Raw genomic sequence first — 25,736 nt, 5'->3', positions numbered from 1 at the left:
CTACTTCATCATGCTGAGCCCACGAACTGACTCATCTCCTTGAGTAGTGCCAATACCCAGTCAGTAAAGCCAAGATGTTCAGGTTTCCCTCCAAACTACCCTGGTCCCTTGAGTTTTACCACTATGACATTTATCATGTTCTGATGTATTTGCTCACAGATATTTATTTTTTCTCCAAAGGTAATAAATTGTTTGAGGACAGGTCTCTCCATCTTTGCTTCCCCAGAATCCAGAACAAGAACTATAGGTAACCTCTGAAGAGAAAAAGGCTGTCTTTTCTTTTATACACCATTCTCCCTAAGTCTGGGTCAAGTCAGAGGTAAGGGCAGCCATTGGACCATGTCATTAAGTAAGAAAAGGAGCTTTCTGGGACATGAGGTAAGTTATTAATGATCTGAGTCTGAGTACAGAAACAGAAAAGCGTAACTCTAAGCCTCATCAGCTTCTCTGGTCTTCCACTAGTTTAGTCAAAGTGGGTTCTCCACGTGGTGAAACTCTCCAGGGGACTCCACTCATGTAAAGAAAGTCAGTAGCAGTATTTTGGCTTTCTGCTTTATGAACATAAATCTCTCAGGATGCACTTGGAAGGATTTAAAGGAGCAAACTCTTCTCAACATGACATGCATCTGGAACATACTAGAACTTAATAAATATTTGTTCAGTGAATAAACAGTTGGTATAATTTGCAGGGGATACATTTTTTACAAACTTACTATTAGCCAGATATCCAAGGATGCATGTTTGTACATCTGTGGTGTTTGCAATCAGCAATTTTTGTAATAGCTGGGCAAATATTAAATGTGTTTTTTGTATAACTTTTACTCATTAAAATAAGTACTTTTAATTACTTTGATAAAACAATCATCTTAAATGAGAAGAGCTTTGGTTTAAGAAATTCTTAGGCTGGGAAATGAAGATTCACTTAAGTATCTACATAAATATATTAATATATGATAAAATAATAGAATATTAGGAAATAGTGTTGATCAAGTTAAAAGAACTCATATATTTATATGTATCTGATTATTAATTAAAAATAGTCCTCCTGGAAACTAAATTTTTATTCCATTAAAGTTGTCATTGCTCAAAACATTTTAGAACATGCCTTTTGACTTTGCTGTTAGGTCTGGCATGTAAGCCACAGCACACTTGGTGATGTCACTGAATAGTCATGACTAATATTTGATCAAAAACAGTATTAACCAACTTGGTCATCCATTTTATGCACCAGATGAATCCCCAAATTACTTTTGACAGTTTTCAAAAATTCATTTTACACTCAGATGAAGCTGAACTACCAATAAGGATATTCAGAATAAATGTGGTGCAGCATGTAGGGAGGGAAGTATGGAGCAAGAGCTTCAGATTTAGTTCAAGTTGTAAGTAAACAGCAAGTGATCGGATGATTCCCATAAGAAGCAAAGAAACTACTTGGGGCCACTAGAGCCTATATATTGCCAATGCCCACTGAAGGAAATAAACAATAAATTCTGTCTGCCAGCTGGCTCCCCTCTTCTCCCCAGTCTCCTAACATTGAACTGATATTCATTCTAAACCTCTTCTTTTTTCTGTCTTCAGCCCTGTGGCTTTTAATACCACTTACATGTCTTTTTCTTCTGAATTTATAACTCCAGCTTGAATCTCTCCCTAATATCCAACTCAACAACTTAACATATAGAAATTCAATAGGTATCACAAACTCAACATATACCACATAAAACTTATGATTGCTGCCCTCGAAAACCTGCTTCTTTTTGCTTATCTTTCTTATCTCAGTAAATATCACCTTCATCGAACTAGTTGATCAGGTTAAAATCCTCAGAGTCATTTTTATTTCTTTCACAAACTATATTCAGTTTATCAGCAAATCATGTTTGTTCTGCATTCAAAACAAATCCAGAATCCCACCACTTTTCATGTCCATTGCTACCACCATTGGTTAACTTCACCATCATCTTTCAACCCAATTACTGCTATAGCCATCTCTTAACAGGTCTCCCTGTGTCTGCCCTTATTTCTTTATAATTTTTTCCTAACCTAGTGGCCAGAATATTCCTTTAAAATAAGTCAGATCCTGTCATTTTTCTCCTCATATTTTTTGAGGAAGGAGTCTCATGTCATGTACAGTGAAAGCCAATGTACTTATTAATAATGATCTGTAAGGCACTACCAATCTGGCTCCTTGACCTCTATAACCTCACCAATTACTACAGACTGCATCAATCATTCCACTTCAACATCAGTGACTTCCCTGCTGCAAGCACGTTTCTTCCCCAGGACCATTGTACCTTTTACTTAATTCATCTAGAATGCTCTTCCTCAAGCTCATGACTCAAATTCTCCATAGTTTCATCTCATATGCCCTAAATGACCATGCTTTACTGTCACCTCTTCAGTGAGGTCCTCACTCATTCCCACAGGCAAAACTGCAAAACCACTCCTCTTTGTTGGCACGTCCCATCCTCCCTTCTTACTTTATTTCCTTCACTGCCCTGTATCACTGCTGTAACCTCAGGGGCTAGAACAGGGCCACGAGAGGAATACATGCTCAGTGCTTGGTTAAAAGAAAGAACGTGGAGTACTATGGAGCCATGAAAAAGAAGAAAATCTTACCTTTTGCAACAACATGGGTGGACCTGAAAAATATCATATTATGTTAAGTGAAATAAGCCAGGCAGAAAAATAAAATTATCATATGACCTCACTCATTTGAAGAATCCAATGAACAATGAGAACTGAGAAACAGAATTGAGACAGAGGAGAGATCAAAGGGACCAGAGGAAAAGAGGACAGAGGGAAAGGGGATGATAGGATGGGATAAACCTGAAGGGAAGGGGGGAGGGCGCTATGGGGAGGGCGGCAAGGGAGATGTTGAGGGGAATACTGGGGAGAGAGGATGCATTTGGGGCAACACTAGAATCTATTTAAACACAATAAATTAAAATCAATAAAAAAAGAGAAAGAACATTAGTTACTTCTTATTTGAACAATAAGAACCAAAATTGTTCTCAGCTCCAAAAATTATCACAACAAAGTTCTCATGCCTTGCATTTTTCACAGCTTATTCCTTATCTAAAAACAGCAATAATATTATATGTAGAAATGACAGAAAAAAATCTATCTATAAATTCTCAACAGTTTCTTTTCTCATTTCAAGTTTTAGCTAATTATTTATTTTTTGAGCCTTTAGTATTTTCACATGCCAAAGTAATCAGACGAGGGAGTTTTGTTTGATTTGATTTTAATATTAAATTGAATTATTGTGCCTGCAGTTCTGTTACATTTAATATTATTTGATGAAAAGAATTATCTTATATTAAATCTTTGAAGCTTTGCTCTAAAAATTACTTTCCTCCTGTGAGATCACAAGCTAAAATAAAATCACCAAAATATTTTTCCTTTCAAAGCAGCAAAATATGATTTATTCTAGTGTACAGAGACTGACAAAGTAATGCAATTATTTAGAAGCTTGGTCAAGATTTTTTATTTCAGTTTATATAACAAAAATATAAAAGTCACTTTGATTTGATATATTTTTTTAAAAATCTCTAGTGTTTTCCTGTGTAGCTCACTTTAAAATGCTCTCTTCCATTGACTCACACACACACTGTCTCTCTATGCACGTCTCTGGGCACTACAATGTCGACAATGTCTCCCCAGCTTTTATGGACTCCTCCAGTCTGTGTGATTTTTAGACTGTTTTCTTTTACCTGTTCCAGACTATGAACATTCCAGAAGGTTCTAAAAGTAACCAATAAGAATAGCAAACTCTCTTCTAATATTAAAAATGCTCACACTTTTAATGTTAGAGGACAAAAGAAACACCTCAAATTGGGTGCTGTTTAATCCTTTCCTAAGACACAATATGGGAGAAAATAGTGACTCATGAAATTAACAGGAGAGAAGTAAAGTCAAATACAAGAACAAGAACCCCAAGCTTGACACATATGCATGTTAAAATTTTATTACATCTTATTTTTTACTCAAAACATTTCTTAAAATTTTAATGTGTGTGTGTAGTTTAGGAGTTAGTTTTTGTTTTTAAAATATAGGTTCTTGTTTTTAAAACAATTTCCAGTGATTTTGATCTGTAAGTGTGGGTTGGGATAGCTGCATATGCATTTTGCAGGCATCTTCTGGTCTCAGAAACTCCTCTACTCTTTTATTTCTAGATTGTTTCCCTCTCTCCTTATCCCAAATATGAGCATTACAGAAAGCTCTCTGATGCAAGTGACCCAGGGACTATAATTTAAGAAACATTTAGTGAATGACTATTTACCCCATAAATGGCACTCACCAGGCAATGTGAGTTCTATACTTGGCATCAACTGAATTGTGGTGCCTGTTGGAGTAGAACAGAGATAAAATTTAGATTTCTGAAGATTAAAGGGGTGAAAATAAAGCATAAATGATGACAATATATAAATTTTGACATATTAAAATAATAATGTTGTGTTGCCTTTTAAAACTAACTTAGCTAAATTCTCTGACTATCCCAATTCTTTACAACTTGGTTTTTTTTTTTTTAAATCTAGCTTTATAAAAAAGAATTGTCATTGTTCCATCCTAGATGCACTTTGATCTAAATAAATGTATTTATTGATGAAAGGCTATTTTCAAGGGCAATAATTATCCCATCAATTGTGTTTGGCATATATTTCATAAATAAAAAAAAAATTATTCCTCCAGAGTTGGCCCATTATGACATTGATCTTTCATTTCAAAGAATAAGGTGCAAAGTAGTAATGAAGTATATCCCCAGCCTAGATATGGATATTTTATCGTGTTTTATGTTTTTTTTTTTTTTTTTTTTTTTTACCAAGGAAACATTGCCTCTCTCAAAGATTACCATTTTTTATTTTATTTTTATTTTATTTTTTTATGAAGCTGGAAAGGGGGAGAGACAGTCCGACAGACTCGCATGCGCCCGTCGGGATCCACCCAGCACGCCCACCAGGGGGCGACGCTCTGTTGCGACCAGAGCCACTCCAGCACCTGGGGCAGAGGCCAAGGAGCCATCCCCAGCGCCCAGGCCATCCTTGCTCCAATGGAGCCTCGCTGCAGGAGGGGAAGAGAGAGACAGAGAGGAAGGAGAGGGGGAGGGGTGGAGAAGCAGATGGGTGCTTCTCCTGTGTGCCCTGGCCGGGAATCGAACCCGGGACATCTGCACACCAGGCCGACGCTCTACCATGGAGCCAACCGGCCAGGGCCACCAATTATTTTTAATGTAACAAACCGTAAACTCTTATAAACCTATGTCTATTGATATGATCATGCTAACTGATCTTTTTCCACAAGCCTTCCTTCTTAAACGTTTCTATTCTCAGGATCTCAATGACACTTCACCATTTCTACATTCCCTAAACCTCTTTAATACCACTATTTTTGAGGCTTTTTTTTTTTAGCTCTTACAGATTTAAAATATATAATGTACATAGTGACTTAATGAATGTTGGCTTCACTTTTAGCCCTTAAATATGAAGACTTTTCCAGTATTTAGGGCATTAATTCTTTAAACTAATTTTCTATAAATTTTATTTAGTTTTGAAACTTCAAAGGTGATATGAATTAATCCCAAATATATATCTCTACTTTTCATAATTAACATATTTCCAACTCCCTGATGAGCGTTTATATTCTGATATCTTGCTATTCTTTCAAACTCAACAATTTCAAATTATAGTCCTCTATTCTCCACTAAAGCCAGCTCTCACTCTGAATTACTGATATCAAGAACTTGTTGCACCATCCTCAACAACCCCTGCTCTAAACTTTTTCTAAAATTATTTTCTATATTAGATCTTAGCCAAAAGGCTATTATTTTCTATATTTTGACTCATTTCATCATTACTCCTTTTATTCTCCTGTTACTTTTACTACTGTCAAAATTTTATCCTATATTCTGTTAACTGATCTATAAATTATTTTGATTGGCTGCTATGATATTCCTTTTTTATTTTCTACTTCTCTTATTTCATCCTGCACAAGGCATCCTAAACCTTCATTTCATCATAGCAATAATAAATTTTGAGTATAAATTTCAAATTCCTTAGCTTAATATTTAAGGTACTATATACAATCTAGCTATAACCTGCCTTTTATATTCTCTTCCCCAACATAAGACTTCTATTGTATTCTAGATGGTTCACTCATTGTTGACCAAGTACATGTCATTCTAGCTAACGGTGTCATTCCTTCATCTACCATCTTTTTATCTTCCACATCCAACTCAACTTTTAGGTCCAGCTAAAACCTCTCATCTTTTCAGAAGCTCCTGGGTCACTTCCTCCTAGTGATCCTTCCCCACTTTGGCCCCTGTTATTACACATAATGTATATCAATTTCATATTCATTGCCTTATTTTAACTTCTGAAATTTTTATCATCTTGGTTCATCCTTTAGTTTTAATTTTTATCAGGTGGAGTATTCTATGAATTTTAATTAGGTCACATTGGTTAATTATGTTGTTCATATCTTTTATACCCTTACTGATTTACTGTATGCTAGTTCTATGGATTATTAAAAGAGGGGGATTAAGATCTACAACTATAATTGTGAATTTGCTTGAATATTTAAGAATATTATGTTCTTTTGATTATTTAACCCTTTTATCATTATAAAATGTACTTCTTTATTCATGGTAGTATCTTTTCTCTTAAATATACTTTATCAGATATTTTTATAAATAATCTAGTTTTTCTTTGATGAAGGATAGCATTTTATACCTCTTTCATTCTTTTACTTTTAACCTTTTTTTCTCTTTAAACTTAAGTAAATTTCTTGTATATATAAACTAGATAGACAATAGATAAATAGATGATACATACTATAGATGACAGATAATTAGATAGATGATAGATAGATGATAGATACATAACCATATTGTAACTTGTAGAGAGCAATATCTGGCACATGAATATACTGAACTTATAAGCATATATAACTTTTTTTTTAATAAATTTTTATTAATGATAATGGGATGACATTAATAAATCAGGGTACATATATTCAAAGAAAACATGTCTAGGTTATTTTGTCATTAAATTATGTTGCATACCCCTCGCCCAAAGTAAGATTGTCCTCCGCCTCCCTCTATCTAGTTCTCTGTGCCCCTCCCCCTCCCCCTAACTCTCTCCCTCCCTCCCTCCCATGTCCTCCCTCCCCCCACCCCTGGTAACCACCACACTCTTGTCCATGTCTCTTAGTCTCATTTTTATGTTCCACCAATGTATGGAATCATGTAGTTCTTGGTTTTTTCTGATTTACTTATTTCACTCCGTATAATGTTATCAAGATCCCACCATTTTGCTGTAAATGATCTGATGTCATCATTTCTTATGGCTGAGTAGTATTCCATAGTATATATGCCACATCTTCTTTATCCAGTCTTCTATTGAAGGGCTTTTTGGTTGTTTCCATGTCTTGGCCACTGTGAACAGTGCTGCAATGAACATGGGGCTACATGTGTCTTTACGTATCAATGTTTCTGAGGTTTTGGGGTATATACCCAGTAGAGGGATTGCTGGGTCATAAGGTAGTTCTATTTGCAGTTTTTTGAGGAACCACCATACTTTCCTCCATAATGGTTGTACTACTTTACAGTCCCACCAACAGTGGATGAGAGTTCCCTTTTCTCCACAGCCTCTCCAACATTTGCTATTACCCGTCTTGTTGATAATAGCTAATCTAACAGGGGTGAGGTGGTATCTCATTGTAGTTTTGATTTGCATTTCTCTAATAACTAATGAAGCTGAGCATCTTTTCATATATCTGTTGGCCATTTGTATTTCTTTCTGGGAGAAGTGTCTGTTCATGTCCTCTTCCCATTTTTTTATTGGATTGTTTGTTTGTTTGTTTGTTGTTGAGTTTTATGAGTTCTTTGTAAATTTTGGATATTAGGCCCTTATCTGAGCTGTTGTTTGAAAATATCATTTCCCATTTAGTTGGCTCTCTGTTTATTTTGATATCAGTTTCTCTTGCTGAGCAAAAACTTTTTATTCTGATGTAGTCCCATTCATTTATCTTTGCCTTCACTTCTCTTGCCATTGGAGTCAAGTTCATAAAATGTTCTTTAAAACCCAGGTCCATGAGTTTAGTACCTATGTCTTCTTCTATGTACTTTATTGTTTCAGGTCTTATATTTAGGTCTTTGATCCATTTTGAATTAATTTTAGTACACGGGGACAGGCTGTAGTCGAGTTTCATTCTTTTGCATGTGGCTTTCCAGTTTTCCCAACACCATTTGTTGAAGAGGCTTTCTTTTCTCCATTGTGTGTTGTTGGCCCCTTTATCAAAGATTATTTGACCATATAGATGTGGTTTTATTTCTGGGCTTTCTATTCTGTTCCATTGGTCTGAGTGTCTATTTTTCTGCCAATACCATGCTGTTTTGATTATCGTGGCCCTATAATATAGTTTAAAGTCAGGTATTGTAATGCCCCCAGCTTCATTCTTTTTCCTTAGGATTGTTTTGGCTATTCGGGGTTTTTATAGTTCCATATAAATCTGATGATTTTTTGTTCCATTTCTTTAAAAAATCTCATAGGAATTTTGATGGGAATTGCATTAAATTTATATATTGCTTTGGGTAATATGGCCATTTTAATTATATTTATTCTTCCTATCCAAGAACAAGGAATATTTTTCCATCTGATTGTGTCTTTTTCTATTTCTCTTAATAATGCCTTGTAGTTTTCGTTATATAGGTCCTTTACATTCTTTGTTATGTTTATTCCTAGGTATTTTATTTTTTTTTGTTGCAATCGTGAAGGGGATTATTTTTTTGAGTTCGTTTTCTAATATTTCATTGTTGGCATATAGAAAGGCTATGGACTTTTGTATGTTAATTTTGTATCCTGAGACCTTACTGTATTGGTTTATTGTTTCTAATAATCTTTTTGTGGAGTCCTTCGGGTTTTCGATGTATAGGATCATATCATCAGCAAAAAGTGATACCTTTACTTCTTCTTTTCCGATATGGATGCCTTTTATTTCTTTGTCTTGTCTGATTGCTCTGGCCAGAACTTCTAGCACCACGTTAAATAAGAGTGGAGAGAGTGGACAACCCTGTCTTGTTCCTGATTTAAGGTAGAAAGTCCTCAGTTTTATTCCGTTTAAGATGATGTTGGCTGATGGTTTATCATATATGGCCTTTATCATGTTGAGATATTTTCCTTCTATACCCATTTTGTTGAGAGTCTTAAACATAAAATTGTGTTGTATTTTATCGAAAGCCTTTTCTGCGTCTATTGTTAAGATCATGTGGTTTTTGTTCTTTGTTTTGTTGATATGGTGTATTACGTTAACCGTTTTGCGTATGTTGAACCATCCTTGAGATTCTGGGATGAATCCCACTTGATCATGATGTATTATTTTTTTAATATGTTGTTGTATTCGGTTTGCCAGTATTTTGTTTAGTATTTTAGCATCTGTATTCATTAGAGCTATTGGTCTGTAGTTTTCTTTCTTTGTGCCATCCTTGCCAGGTTTTGGTATGAGGGTTATGTTGGCCTCATAAAATGTGTTTGGAAGTATTGCTTCTTCTTCAATTTTTTGGAAGACTTTGAGTAAAATAGAAACCACATCTTCTTTGAATGTTTGATAGAATTCACTAGTATAACTGTCTGGGCCTGGACTTTTATTTTTGGGGAGGTTTTTAATAGTTTTTTCTATTTCCTCCCTGCTGATTGGTCTGTTTAGGCTTTCTGCTTCTTCATGACTCAGTCTAGGAAGGTTGTATTTTTCTAGGAATTTATCCATTTCTTCTAGATTGTTGTATTTGGTGGCATATAATTTTTCATAGTATTCTACAATAATTCTTTGTATATCTATGATGTCTGTGGTGATCTCTCCTCTTTCATTTTGGATTTTATTTATTTGAGTCCTGTGCCTTTTTTCCTTGGTGAGTCTTGCCAAGGGTTTGTCAATTTTGTTGGTCTTTTCAAAGAACCAGCTCCTTGTTTTATTGATTTTTTCTATAGTTTTTCTGTTCTCTATTTCATTTATTTTTGCTCTGATTTTTATTATCTCCTTTCTTCGGCTGGTTTTGGGTTGTCTTTGTTCTTCTTTTTCTAGTTCCTTAAGGTGTGAAGTTAAGTGGTTTACTTGGGCTCTCTTTTGTTTGTTCATATAGGCCTGAAGTGATATGAACTTTCCTCTTATTACTGCTTTTGCTGCATCCCAGAGATTCTGATATGTCGTATTTTCATTTTCATTTGTCTGTATATATCTTTTGATCTCTGCGCTTATTTCTTCTTTGACCCATTCATTTTTTAGAAGTATGTTGTTTAGTTTCCACATTTTTGTGGGTTTTTCCCCCTCTTTTTTGCAGTTGAATTCTAGTTTCAAGGCTTTATGATCAGAGAATATGCTTGGCACAATTTCAATTTTTTTAAATTTGCTGATATTGTCTTTGTGGCCCAACATATGGTCAATTCTTGAGAATGTTCCATGTACACTAGAGAAAAATGTATACTCTGTCGCTTTGGGATGAAGTGTCCTGTAGATGTCTATCATATCCAGGTGTTCTAGTATTTCGTTTAAGGCCACTATGTCTTTGTTGATTCTCTGTTTGGATGACCGATCTAGAGCCGTCAGCGATGTATTGAGGTCTCCAAGTATGATTGTATTTTTGTTAGTTTTTGTTTTAAGGTCAATAAGTAGCTGTCTTATATATTTTGGTGCTCCTTGGTTTGGTGCATATATATTAAGGATTGTTATGTCTTCTTGATTCAACTTCCCCTTAATCATTATGAAATGACCATTTTTGTCTCTGAGTACTTTTTCTGTCTTGTAGTCAGCATTATTAGATATGAGTATTGCTACACCTGCTTTTTTTGGGGTGTTGTTTGCTTGGAGTATTGTTTTCCAGCCTTTCACTTTGAATTTGTTTTTATCCTTGTTGCTTAGATGTGTTTCTTGTAGGCAGCATATAGTTGGATTTTCTTTTTTAATCCATTCTGCTACTCTGTGTCTTTTTATTGGTAAGTTTAATCCATTTACATTTAGTGTAATTATTGACACTTGTGGGTTCCCTACTGCCATTTTATAAATTGCTTTCTGTTAGTTTTGTATCTTGTTTGATTCTTCTCATTTGTTTTTCTATCATTTGTTTTTTTTTGTTTGTGTTCCATACTTCTTTCCTCTGTTGCTACCTTTTTTAAGTCAAGTGTTTTTGTGGTGGTTTTTTCAAGGGTGGTTACCATTAAGTAATGAAAAGGGTACCTACCATATTCATTGTAGTACCCTATCTTATGAGTATTTCTACACTTCATCATCCTTTGCTACTGTTAATCTCCATCCTCTCCCTCCTTTTTTTCCTTTGTTGTCACAGTTTAAGTTTGGTTTTATTGTGTTCTTGGTGGAGCTGTTACTTGTGGTACTGTTTTCTTTTGTTCTTTGTCTGTATTTGTGAATGTTTTTATAACAGTCCTTTCGCTTTCAGTTTGTGTGGAACTCCGGAATGTTCCGAGGATAAATTTTTCTGTTTCTAGTTGATAAATTTGTTGTGATTTTGGGGAGATCTGTCGGACGCGCTGCTCACGGCGCCATTTCCGTGACGTCACTCTATATAACTTTTTAAAAGCTTTTCCAAGTGCTATAGTTAAGCCAAATTTTTAATATTCTAGATTTGCAGAGTCAGTTTTCCAGACTCAAAAGACTTGTCATTGTGTATTGGGTTTTTTTCCTAAGGTTTTCTTCTAGGTGTTTTATTGTTTCAGGCCTGTCTATTGTTTTTAACCTTGTTAGATACAGTTCGTGTCAGCTCCTCATAAGGAGCCGATTATCTGGCCCAGCATATTAACCATCACTCTCAGGTTATTGACACCTGTATATCATCCATCTATATCTTTATTTAAATCATGATAACACTGGTTAGAAGTAAAAGGTCAAGGCAACTATTTGAGATATACAAACTCATATTTTACCTCTGAATTAGTAGTTTCTGCTACTTGCAACCCATCTTCTTCCCCTAAATATCAAAGATAACATCATAGATCTAATCTTTCAGTAAGAATATCATCTGGGGTTTTTTTTGCAATTCCTCAGTAATGACTAACAAAATATCATCTGTCTTTCTTATTTGTACAATTTTCTCAGCACTTGGGGATAGAAGATGAGTTGGTAGATGTGAAATCATTTAAAGCAATTCAGTGCAACTGTGAAAAAGAAAAAGTTTAATTACCAGCTAACTCATAAGCAACTCTTCAGATTGCCTATTGAATAGATTGTAAAAAATAAATGAGGTTTAAAGCCTTACTTTGTACCTACTATTAAGACTGAGAAATAGAAAAACTTGCCAAACTTCACAAGATACTCAGTAACAAAATCTGTAGCTCTAATTAGAATTCTGAACTTTTAACAGCAATTCAATTTGTATAGATTGAGTCAGAAAAGAAATTCTATCTACTACACTGACTTCTAATTACATCAAGTTGACTTTATATATATGTCAAGATGATCATGAAAATGAGTTTGTTAGTTTTTTGAAGGCAGCAACTATTTCAAATACTTTTTCTTGTCCTCTCACAAACCATCGAAAGTACTAGTCACATGGTAGTTTGGTTTTTAAATTAACTTTTAAAAAATTATTAGAAATCACCTACTGAGGACAGGAGGTCTATTAAAGACTTAAATTACTGTGAAATGAAGCAGAAGACCATCCTAATTTAATTCATGAGGACCTGAAATCATCCTACTCTATATTAACCAGCACATATAGAAAGACTGGGTTTCTTTAATTAAAGCCCTTGACAAACCATATATCACAAGCACTTGTACTGCACATCTGTACTTTTATTGTACACTGACATTTTATTTTTTAAAAAAACACTTTATGATGGCTAGTCGAGTTTCAAAATTGCAATTTGGCAGGCATACAGAAGAGGAAAATGCTTTTCTATTCTGTTGTTTTGTTTCTGGCATAGACCTCAGGCTGTTATAGTCCTATCATATTTTAATCATCATCAGTTGATTTCTACCAAAGCTTGTATTATCCTATGATTGGTAACATTTAAGTTAAAAAAAAAAGAACTTGATGGAAAATTCTCATAAATTATTCATCAAAAAGATAGTAATCTACTAAATACAATTAAGTTTTGAATTAATCTGTAGAACTTTCCTAAGAGTCTGATATTTTTAAACCAGTATCTTTATCACACTTCTAATAAAACTAGATCTAGAAGGGCTCTTAATCTAAATCTGACAGTTTCCTTTAGCATTCTTTGTAGTCAATATAATGCAGTGGTTAAGAGCATAGAGGTCTTATAGGGAAAATATTTCAATAAAATAAAGAATAATACTGGCTTGAAGATTTTTTAAAGAGAGTGCTTTAAATTAAATATATATTCACCATGCAGTAGCTATTATTATTATTACTATGAATAAAAAATATCTTCCTCACATTCATATAAAAATACTGAAGGGTTGCTGGCAAACTCTACAATGTGAGATAGTTTTATTTGCTTTCAAAACAGTTTATATTGGGCTTTGTTTTTATACCAACATGCTACTGCTTACTTTTATTTTTTTCTATTTTGATCAATTAACCATGTTTCCAACATACTTTCATTCACTGACCATAAGAACAACAAAAGTAGCACGGAAAACCATTAGAAATGTTGTGTGCAAACTGAGGCCAAAAAAAAATGAAGATAGAAAATTTTAATTATTCATACACCTAAAGAAATAAAATTTACAAGTCAACATTGTGAACAGAGATGCACTAATATACGTACATAAATTTTAAGCTTTATAAACTAAAATAATAACCAAGCTAAGAATCCTTTATGTTTCACTCTTCAATAGAGAAAGAAGTCTCTGTACCAGTGAATGCTAAGAATGTCCTCAGGCCTTCATTTCCAATCTTTTTAAAGAGTCACTTCTTTTAAAATCTAAAAAGCAATCATTCCCACATCTGTATGAGATATATTTATTTCGTCTTTAAGAAAAGGTTAGTGCTAATATGGGTCCGGCTCCTTGCCTTCACCCAGAGATCCCCATAAAGCATTTCTCCAGTTAATTTCAATGTACTGTTTCTTCCATGTGCTCAAAAAGAAGAGGGGGTGTGGAGGGAGAAACTTACATAAGATTGAGAGAATATATGAGAATTTATCACAAAAAATATGAATTTAGAGCACATTCCACAATTTATTAGGCTCCCAAGAAATTATCTGGTCATCATTGGCTTCTCGAAGGAGATTTTAATATCCTGTTGTACTTATTATTAAGATTGTTAAGGAGTTAAGTGGGAGAAATCCAGAGAAGGGGCAAGTCGACCACAGGAGAGGGGGCCTCAGGAAAGGAGGACAGCAATTAGAGATCACATCCCCAGGTGAAAAAGAGGATGTTGTCAAGGGTTTTATTCTGAGAATGAGTGTGGATAATGTGTTGCAGACTCAGTCTAACTTCAGCTGAAGGCCAGAAAGGGGTAAAGAAGGAGAGCAAGCATCTAATTGTTTACTGTGTCTGAGAGACAAAATGAAGTCAAAGTTTTAGAAGCAGAGCATTGAGTATTGGACATAATAAGCAGTCCTTACAACAAATATTTCTGATAAGGCACGAAACCCGACCATGTGCATGAGAAGATCAGCTCTAGGAGAGAAATGCCTTCAAACTACTCATTGTTTAAGTTAAACACTTAAAAACAGAAACCAAGATGCATCCACTTTACTCTGCAGTGGGCTTTTTACTGCTTAGAATTATAAAAACAAATGTTGCAATGATAAGAACACTTTAAATGAAATCTTAGGATGTTAGGCAAACTTCTAGTTTTTATATTGCTTTATAGTGCTTCAACAAAAAGCTATGGAGTACTTTCAAAGAAATAGATACTGTGAACACATACTTCAGTCATTCAGTCACTTGATAACTATTTATTTGTGTCCACTATATGTCAAATACTATGTTAGGGACAGGATTTCTATGGGGAAAAAAGGAATGTCATAAAATGAAGGTATGGCTATGAAAGGAAAGGAATCAGGTAAAGGGTAGCTCAAGTTTAAGTGAAGATTTTAATTTTTTTTTAGATTTCATTTACTGATTTTACAAAGAGAGGGGAGAGAGGGTCAGGGAACAAGAAGTATCAACTCCTGGTTGCTTTACTTTAGTTGTTTATTGATTGATTGCTTTTCATATGTGCCTTGCCGGGTAAGCCCAGGGTTTCGAACCAGCAAACTCAGCACTCCAGGTTGACACTCTGTCCGCTGTGCCACCACAGGCCAGGCAAGATTTTAAATTTTTAATTGGAGATCTAGAAACATATTAAACACTGAGGAAGAAGGAACCAAGGGTGGGGTTAGGATAGTAGGGTAGAGAGTAACCAATGGAGCAAAGCTCAAAGGAAATGTTCAGGAGGCAGGCATGGGGAAAGAAGAATTTCTAATCTCATTAAGAAGATAACACATACAGAATTATTTTTAAAACACAGAACATGATAAATATTTTAACAGAAAAATCTAGAAAATATAGATGTAAAGTTAGTATGAGCAACAAAATTAAGTTTACAGGACTTCACACTATCTTCTGAGAACAGTAAAAATATTAGCCAGAGTTCTGGAAGGAAGTAGTGTGTTACTTGACTTCAGTCCACCATGAATAAGAAAGTTCTCTGAATGACACAGGAAATTTCTCATTGCTTATACCGAGGGTCAAACTAAGAAGTCTGTATCTCTAAGCCTTATGACTCTTGAGGTCAAAGTATTAAGTCTTTGTGAAAGTCTAAAAGCAATAAGAGTAAAATGTCCTAAGATGAGACATTTAAACAAGTAGGAGTTATTTATCATTCAAAATGTCTTTTTTTTTTTTCTTTTTTTTTTTTTTTTTTTTTTTTGCTTATTGATTTGAGAGAAACAGAGCAAGAGCGAGAGATCAGTTTCACTTATTTATGCATTCATTGGTTGATTCTCATATGTGCCCTGACCAGGGGTTGAAACTGCAACCTTGGAGTATTAGAACAACATTCTAACCAACTAAGCTACCCAGCCAGGGCTATTTTATCACTTTAAAGCAGTGGTCCCCAACCTTTTTTGGGCCACGGACCGGTTTAATGTCAGAAAACGTTTCCATGGAGCGGCCTTTAGGGTGGAATGGATAAATGTATCATGTGACCAAGACAAGTGTCAAGAGTGAGTCTTAGACGGCTGTAACAGAGGGAATCTGGTGATTTTTTAAAAATAAAACATCACAGTGGTAAAGCGTCAGCCTGGCGTGCAGGAGTCCCAGGTTCAATTCCCGGCCAGGGCACACAGGAGAAGAGCCCATTTGCTTCTCCACCCCTCCCCCTCTCCTTCCTTTCTGTCTCTCTCTTCCCCTCCCTCAGCTAAGGCTCCATTGTAGCAAAGTTTGCCCAGGCGCTGAGGATGGCTCTGTGGCCTCTGCCTCAGGTGCTAGAGTGGCTCTGGTCGCAACAGAGGGACGCCCCAGATGAGCAGAGCATTGCCTCCTGGTGGGCGTGCTGAGTGGATCCCGGTTGGGCACATGTGGGAGTCTGTCTGACTGCCTCCCCGTTTCTGTCTTTGGAAAAATCCAAAAATAATAATAATAATAATAATAATAATTAATAAAAATAAAACATCATTCAGACTTAAATATAAATAAAACTAAAATAATGTAAGTTATCAATATTTATTCTTTCTCTGTGGACCAGTACCAAATGGCCCACAGACCAGTACCGGTCCGCGGCCCGGGGGTTGGGAACCACTTCTTTAAAGTAAAATTTAATTCTCATAAATATAACAACAAAGGGTGAGATAAGAAGTATTGATGAAGAGTTAGTAATTTTTTTAATAAGTTGGCTGAAATCTTTAAGGAGCAGAATATGGTGCCAGTAAGAAGAAAAAAATAATAGTGTTAATATGACAACTGCTTTGGGAAAAGACCCTTTTAAAAACTTGAGAAATTAATGCCTGCATTTAAATCTGCTGAAGAATGACTAAGCCCACTGCTCAGATCTAATGCACCTCTGCTTTTTTAATTATTCATTTTAGAGGAGAGAGAGAGAGAGAGAAGGAGGGTGGGGAGGAGCAGGAAGCATCAACTCCCATATGTGCCTTGACCAGGCAAGCCTGGGTTTCGAAATGGTGACTGTGTTCCAGGTCAATGCTTGATCCATGGCACCACCACAGGTCAGGCTACCTCTGCCTTTTAAATTGAATCCTGTGCTGTTTTATTATTCTAAAAACTCCAGGAAATTCAAACTTGTCAAGGACACTAACTTGGAAATAGAAGCACAAATCCTGCGTTGCTAAATGCTTGAGAAAGGTTAGTACACAAAAGGTTTTTCCCTTTCTGTAATTCGGAGTTTATTCTTCAGGCAGTAGGGAATCCTTGACTGTTTTGAGAAGTAAAGTGACACAATCAAACCAACTTTGTAAGAGGATAAATACAAAAGTAATGAGCCAAATGAATGAAGGAAAAAGGTGGGCAGACTAGGGCATCAAAAGACTGGGGAATAAAATCTACCTATAATAAGTTAGGAAATGAAGGTCTTTGGTGGCAGGTGAACTGGAGCAAAAAGGGAAGATACTGATCTTGGTACATACTTGGAATTAAAAATCAAGGACAAGGGAGGCCCTAGGGGAGAGAAATTGCATCATTTTAACAAGTTGGAAAAATATGCCTTGGAATAATGAGGAAGGATAGAAAATCGATTTTGGTTAGAGTTTATATAAGGGTACCAAGAACACATCCAGGTGGAAACATTCACAGTTCACTATGCTAGGATCCTAAGAATGAACGAGAGATTTTTTGAAGGAGTCGTTTACTTCGGCGGTTCTCAATTGGTGTCAGTTTTGCCCCTCAGATGACAGTCAGCAATGTCTAGAGACATTTTTGGTTGTCACAACTAGGAGGATGGTGCTACTGGATTCTGTTAAAACATCCTGAAACACTATCTACTACATGCCAGTAGCAGGAAAGCACCTTACAACAAAGAATTAAAAATTATCTAGTCCCAAATGTCAGTAGTATCAAGGTTGAATAACCTGCTTATAAATGCCATAGTACATTAAGCATATCTTGTTTAATCAGTTCATACTGCACATTCATGTTTAATTTATAGAAAATAAAAATAGTACCAAACATTTATTGAGTCATTCTATTTCAGGCACTGTCCTCACATTACACTATTTATTTAATTTAAAGTTTAAACACTGTGAGATAGTTATCAACCTTTACCCTCATTAAACAGGTTAGAAAATTGACCCACCGAATAGTTAAGATACTCAATAAAAACCTTATAGCTGGCAAATTGGGGGTCCTGGATTGCAATCAGTAAGTCCATTTCCAGAACCATGATTCTAGTTATTAAGGTGGAGCTTACAGTGATCATAGATATGGTAAAAATCAAGCCCCATAGCTGATAAAAGAAATGCATAGAGTAAAACACTTTACTCCCTTCTTCTCACACACGAAAACAACCCACTCTCTCAAATATTAATAGCACCCTCTTCTGTGTCGCTGAAGATCTCATTATGTCATTGATACATTTCAGAGTTCCTCCTCCAAGGGGAAGGTTTCAAGTGGGAGAAATACGTTGGGCCCCATCTAAAGCACCAGTTTGACAATTTTAGCATTTTGACATATGAGTGTGTCCAGATGTATTTTATATAATTTGTGAATAATACAAAGAGCTCAACTTTCCCAATGATATAATTTGACCATGTAAATTAGAATGGAATAAAAGCTATCCCTGTCATAACATGTATCATATTTTCTTACTTTCTCATATGCTTTTTTGAGTACCAAAGAAAGATGGAGAATTAAAGTTAATGAGTTTGGGGATGGTACTGGATGTTCACATGTGAATATCTGTGATTCTTTTCATTAAAATGTATTAGTGAAAATTACCAATTTTATAGAATATAGTCAAAATAAGCATTTAATTCCTCAAGGTTGATGTTTAAATCATCCTCTTTAAATTATACAAATATTTTATTAAACCAGCCATTCAGAACTTTCATACCATTGACTCTCTGTTTGGTTAAGGTCACAAAGGTAGAAGCTATTTCTTTGACATATGGTAGTTTCAAAATTTTTGAAACAGTGGACTCATTCTTTAAATGATATATTAAGAAATAAAAATGCCCACAATAAGAAAAGATGGAAAAGGAGAGAAGTTCTAAAGCAGTATAAGGGGGGAAGCAAGGGTTAAGAATAGTAAGTAAGGAGGATCCCATGAGAAAAGAAATCCACCCATCTGGCATAATTGTTCAGGCTGAACTTAGACAACTTAGGGATCCATAGAGCAAAATTTAAAAAGGAATATCCAGTATATTTTAGGTAAATTTAGACAATAAAAATTTTATAACAATCTGGTAAGTACATTACAGTTGTAAGTCTAATAGATGCTTTAATTAAATTCTGCTTTAAAATGTAGTATTATATAATGTACATATACATGTCATTAAACGCTACATCTATTTTATGTGTTCAACTTAAATTTTTTATTTTGAAGTGGTATCCAGTATCCGGAGGCACTTAATTATTGCTTCTGCTTGTGCCTAATCTTCATCTTTTAAACATTTCTGTCAAAAATGCAAATTTAGTTTTTACTGTAAAAAAATAAATTATATTTAATGGGTTTTTTAATATAGTTCTCAGATACAACAGTTAATTTAAGATGGACAATTTTTCTCTTTTAAATTACACTTTGGAATTCTTTCTGAAGACTGATGTATTTCTTTCTGATTGTTTTCTTATTTTCTGATAAACAGTGACAGTAATAAATCTTGATCCTGCTTTTGGTCTAGATATTTAGTAACTGTGTATTTGTTTTCTTTGATAGCAGCATGTATTAATATTTATGACCATTTTCCTTTGCAGCAGCTCCCAGATGGCTCCGCGCCCAGTGCACATGCTGAATTTTATCTCTTACCATATCCCAGTGAAGTCCGTAGGAGGAAAACAGAATCTGTTCCAAATGTACCAACCCACTTACAATGAAATTGTAAGTATGATTTATCTCTTGTTCAGTTGTTTTGTATTTTTCTTACCATTTTCCAGCCTAACAACCAAATATGGAAAATTTGCAGTAATTGGCAGCATTATTCCATAAATGGCAGACATTTCCCCAAAATAGCCACTGTGTATGGATCACTGTTCTAGATGCAATGGGAACTGGAAAATACAGATACTGCTTTCAAAGTGTTAAGAAACAATTTTCATACTGTAGCTAATCTCCAGTAAGAGCTTAAAACAATATAGCATTTATTTCACATACTATTACCCTTGATGTCATTTAATTTTCTCTAATTTTACTTTTCTTTCCCTGGTTTTCCTTACCTAATAATTTTATCATAGTCTAACAACACATTTCATAAAATCGCATTTGAAAAATCTTTTAAAAAGTACAAAATACAAATTAAATTATATATAGTTAATTTATGCTAGATATAGCCATTTCATCTGTATTATACGATTTGACCATCCAAACGCTTACTTTTTTTCTAAGGCAAATTCTACACTTTTCTCTTGATTCTACCATTTTTGCATCTCTCTGTACCTTGTTCAGTTGATTATTTGCTCCTTTTTAAGGCTATCTCATCCACTAAATCCTTGACTCAGAAATCATAAAACACACACACACCACACTCAACGTTTCCAAAGCATTCAATTTTTTGTTTCCTCCCTGTCATCTCCAAATTTTTACAGAATTAACTCACATTTCCTGCACTCACTTCATAACTTCCTTTCCACCCTTTACTCCTTTACACTGTGGCTTCTGACCTTAATTGATACAGCTTTATTCAAGTGGTATCTAGGGACAAATTGCTGATTCCAGCGAGACCTCAGGCTCTCCCCTCTTGCAGTTACACAGCAGCACTGCTGTCTATGCCCTCTTTCTTGGCACATCCCTTTCGCTTCTTAAGTTCAACCTTTTCTGAATTTCCTTCTTTCTTCTCTCACCATTTCCTTATTTTTCTTCATTGACATTCTTCCTTTTAAAATGGTGGTGTTTGTTAGAATTCCATCATTTGTCTACCTTTATCCCTTCTTGATATTTATTCTCTTTCCAGAAATTTTCATTTATCACCCGTACTTAGCTTGTATCTAAACCTATTCTTCAAGCCCTGGCTTCCGTCATAACCTTCTGATCTGCACTTCTGCCTGATCACTGAAGAGCTCCATTTCAGTGTCTCCTAGTTCCTCTTAACCTGGCTTTCCTCCTGTTCGCCACCTCAAATGATAACTTCTAATGACATCTTTCTGTCTCTTGCTCACATGTCCAACTAATCACCAAGTTTTTTCAGATCTACTTGTGCAGCTTCCTGCCTCTTAAATCCATCACTTCCTCTCTGTCCCATTACCTTTCCTTGTTTGAGGTTCTTGTGACTTTGGCTATTATAATAGTCTTCAATCTGACTTCTCTCTTGTGGGAGATTCTTAATTAAATTTTTTCATATTTCTACCTAAAATATCTTTCAAAAATTAGTCATATTTATAAATTTGTTTAAAATTTTTTTCAAAGATCCCTTCACTGCCTATTGCGTAATGTAAAAAATTCTAAATATAATATTTACAGCCCTTAAAACCTGACTCAGTAATTTTCTAAGTTATCTCTTGGAGCAATATCACCTTATAAGCTTTTTTAAAAAAAAATTTTGGATAATTATTGTGGGTCAAATAAGTTTGCAAATATGATGTCCATGTTTGTTCGCTTATGGTTTGCATTGGGTGTGGGGGACAGGCTGTAAGCAGGCAGGATCATTTTAGCCTAAGGCTTAGTTTTGGGACTAGGCCTTTCCAACCCTTTTAATACTAAGATCTTTTCAAGACTAGGCTTTTCTCCACACCCTTGACTGTTGCATGATGTGGGGTGGTGCACTCTCATGAGGAATCCCATTATGCCTCAGATAAGCGACTTTGTATCAGAGACTTCCTTGTTTGTATATTGGATTAAAGGTTTTGATTTCCATACTATAAAATGGGGCAGAGGAGACCATGCAGGAGGAGAGCAGAGAAAGGCCACATGGAGGAGAAGAGTAGCAGCCAAGATGGCGAGTGCTGAGGGAGAAGCCAGTTTGTGCAGAGTTTGTGCAGAGAGAAGGAGATGGGGAACAGAGGTGAATAAGTCTGGTGAGCTAGAAACCTTTCATTCTAGTAAACTCGGATAAGTCAGTGGCTTTGGGAGCCCTGAATGGAAAGGGAAGTGTTTTCCACTGTGTGTATTTCTTGCCTGCTGGGTGCAAGCTAGGATTAAAGATGATGGCCCACCAATTCTTGGCTCCTTTGTTTCATTACTGTCTGTCCTAATCAAATGTGAACCTACACAGGCCAGGCAGCTGTAATGGTGGCCGTGGCTACTGGTTTTACAATTATATAGATACATGTGCAGTTAGAAGAAGTAAATACCCTTTAACCACTTTCTCCCAAATGGTAACATCTTTCATGACTATACCACCTTGTCACAACCAGGAAACTGACATTATGTAACCCAATGACCTTAGTCAGATTTCACCAGATTCTCATAGCTCTTGTGGATGTGAGGATGTGTGTGTGTTTAGTTCTATATATTTTTATTATATGTATAGATTTGTGTGAACTCCAACACAGTCAACAGTTCCATCACTAAATTTCTGAGGCTACCCTATTATACTATTAACACTTCGATCCTTCCAACAGAAACTTGCGAACCATTGGCAACTACAAATTGTTCTCCAGCTCTATAATTTTGTTATTTATAATATTATATAAACAAAATCATTCAGTTTGGAACATTTTTTTATAATTTATGAAATAGTCTATGGGTTTATTGAAGACTTTAAAGAGGTTAATAGAGATAAAGTCATTGATTTTCTTTCACTTTTTAATTTTAATTTTATTTAGACAAATAATTTTAACAGGGTGACAATCATCAATTAGGCTACATAGATACAGAGAAAACATCTCCAGATCATTTTGACATTTGATTATGTTGTATACCCATCACCCAAAGTCAAATTGCCCTCTGTCCCCTTTTATTTGGTTTTCTTTATGCCCCTCTCCTCAGTTCCCCCTTTCTCTCCTGCCTTCCCCTCCCCCTGGTAACCACTGCAAACTTTTTTTATTGATTTTAATTTATTGTGGTTAGATAGATTCTACTGTTGGCCCAAATGCATCCCCCCTCCCCTGTATTCCCCTCAACATCTCCCTTGCCGCCCTCTCCATAGCGCCCTTCCACATTCCCTTCAGGTTTATCCCATCCTATCATCTCCTTTCCCTCTGTCCTCTTTTCCTCTGGTCCCTTTGATCCCTCCTCTGTCTCAATTCCGTTTCTCAGTTCACATTGTTTATTGGGTTCCTCAAATGAGTGAGGTCATATGATATATATTTTTTTCTGCCTGTCTTATTTCATTTAACATAATAGTTTCCATGTCCATCCACGTTGTTGCAAATGGTAAGATTTCCTTATTTTTCATGGCCCCATAGTATTCCATTGTGAATATGTACCATTGCTTTTTAATCCACTTGTCCACTGATGAACACTCGGGCTGTTTCCAGATCTTGGCTATTGTGAACAATGCTGCCATAAACATGAGGGTGCATTTCTCCTTTTGAAACAATGCTATGGTGTTCTTAGGGTATATTCCTAAAAGTGGGATAGCTGGGTCAAAAGGCAGTTCATTTTTAATTTTCTGAGGAATCTCCAAACTGTTTTCTACAGTGGCTGCACCAGTCTGCACTCCCACCAGCAGTGCAGGAGGGTTCCCTTTCCTCCACATCCTCGCCAGCACTTATTCTGTTTTGTTTTGTTGATAAGCAACATTCTAACTGGTGTGAGGTGATATCTCATTGTGGTTTTAATTTGCATTTCTCTAATAATTAGTGATGTTGAGCATTTTTTCATCTGCCTATTGGCCATCTATAAGTCCTCTTTGGAGAAATGTCTATTCATTTTTTTTTCCCATTTTTTGATTGGGTTTTTTATCTTCCTGGTGTTGAGTTTTACAAGTTCTTTATAAATTTTGGGGAGAAAAGAAAGCCTCTTCAACAAATGGTGCTGGGAAAACTGGAAAGCCACATGCAAAAGAATGAAACTCGACTACAGCTTGTCCCCTTGTACTAAAATTAACTCAAAATGGATCAAAGACCTAAATATAAGACCTGAAACAATAAAGTACATAGAAGAAGACATAGGTACTAAACTCATGGACCTGGGTTTTAAAGAGCATTTTATGAATTTGACTCCAAAGGCAAGAGAAGTGAAGACAAAGATAAATGAATGGGACTACATCAGACTAAGAAGTTTTTGCTCAACAAGAGAAACTGACAACAAAATAAACAGACAACCAACTAAATGGGAGATGATATTTTCAAACAACAGCTCAGATAAGGGCCTAATATCCAAAATATACAAAGAACTCATAAAACTCAAAAACAAACAAACAATCCAATAAAAAAATGAGAAGAGGACATGAACAGACACTTCTCCCAGGAAGAAATACAAATGGCCAACAGATATATAAAAGATGCTCATCTTTATTAGTTATTAGAGAAATGCAAGTCAAAACTACAATGAGATACCACCTCACACTTGTTAGATTAACTATTATCACCAAGACAGGTAATAGCAAATGTTGGAGAGGCTGTGGAGAAAAAGGAACCCTCATTCATTGTTGATGAAATGTAAAATAGTACAACCATTATGGAAGAAAGTATGGTGGTTCCTCAAAAAACTGAAAATAGTACTACCTTATGACACAGCAATCGCTCTACTGGGTATATACCCCCAAAACTCAGAAACATTGATTTGAAAAGACACATGTAGCCCCATGTTCATTGCAGCATTGTTGAGTCGGCCAAGACATGGAAACAACCAAAAAGCCCTTCAATAGAAGACTGGATAAAGAAGATGTGGCACATATCCACTATGGAATACTACTCAGCCATAAGAAATGATGACATCAGATCATTTACAACAAAATGGTGGGATGTTGATAACATTATACAGAGTGAAATAAGTAAATCAGAAAAAAACAAGAACTGCATGATTCCATACATTGGTGGGACATAAAAATGAGACTAAGAGACATGGACAAGAGTGTGGTGATTACGGGGGATAGGGGGAGGAGGGAAAGGGAAATGGGGAGGGGGAGGGGCACAAAGAAAACTAGATGGAAGGTGATGAAGGACAATCTGACTTTGGTTGATGGGTATGCAAAATAATTGAATGACAATATAACCTGGACATGTTTTCTTTGAATATATGTACCCTGATTTATTGATGTCACTCCATTAAAATTAATAAAATTTATTTTAAAAAAAATTTTGGTTATTAACCCCTTATCAGACATATTGTTAAATATATTCTCCCATTGTGTAGTTTGTCTTTTTATTCTGTTCTTATTGTCTTTGTGCAAAAGCTTTTTAGTTTGATATAGTTCCATTTGTTTATCCTGTCTTTTATTTCACTTGCCCTTGGACATAAATCAGCAAATATATTGCTGCGAGAGATGTCGGAGAGCTTACTGCCTATGTTTTCTTCTAAGATGCTTATGGTTTCATGGCTTACATTTAAGTCTTTTATCCATTTTGAGTTTATTTTTGTGAATGGTGTAAGTTGGTGGTCTAGTTTTATTTTTTTTCAGGTAGCTGTCCAATTTTCCCAACACCATTTGTTGAAGAGGCTGTCTTACTCCATTGTATGCTCTTATTTCTTTTGTCAAATACCAGTTGTCCATAAAGGTGTGGGTTTATTTCTGAGTTCTCTGTTCTGTTCCATTGATCTATATGCCTGTTCTTATGCCAGTAGCAGGCTG

The 25,736-nt window shown here is 35.4% G+C and overlaps 1 protein-coding gene across 1 annotated transcript in view; it reads left to right on the top strand.

Annotated features, from left to right (window-relative positions):
- PIK3C2G (phosphatidylinositol-4-phosphate 3-kinase catalytic subunit type 2 gamma) overlaps positions 1-25,736 on the top strand; it is a 326,837-nt gene that overhangs the window by 289,559 nt on the left and 11,542 nt on the right. Inside the window, 2 exon segments of the mRNA XM_066360246.1 lie at positions 19,822-19,922; positions 19,924-19,945. Of these exon segments, the coding sequence (XP_066216343.1) occupies positions 19,822-19,922; positions 19,924-19,945 (123 nt within the window).

This window comes from Saccopteryx leptura, chromosome 1, assembly GCF_036850995.1.
Source record: "Saccopteryx leptura isolate mSacLep1 chromosome 1, mSacLep1_pri_phased_curated, whole genome shotgun sequence".
Lineage (NCBI taxonomy): Eukaryota > Metazoa > Chordata > Mammalia > Chiroptera > Emballonuridae > Saccopteryx > Saccopteryx leptura.
Note: the sequence above shows the minus strand (reverse complement) of the source record. Positions and strands in the feature narration are given on the sequence as shown.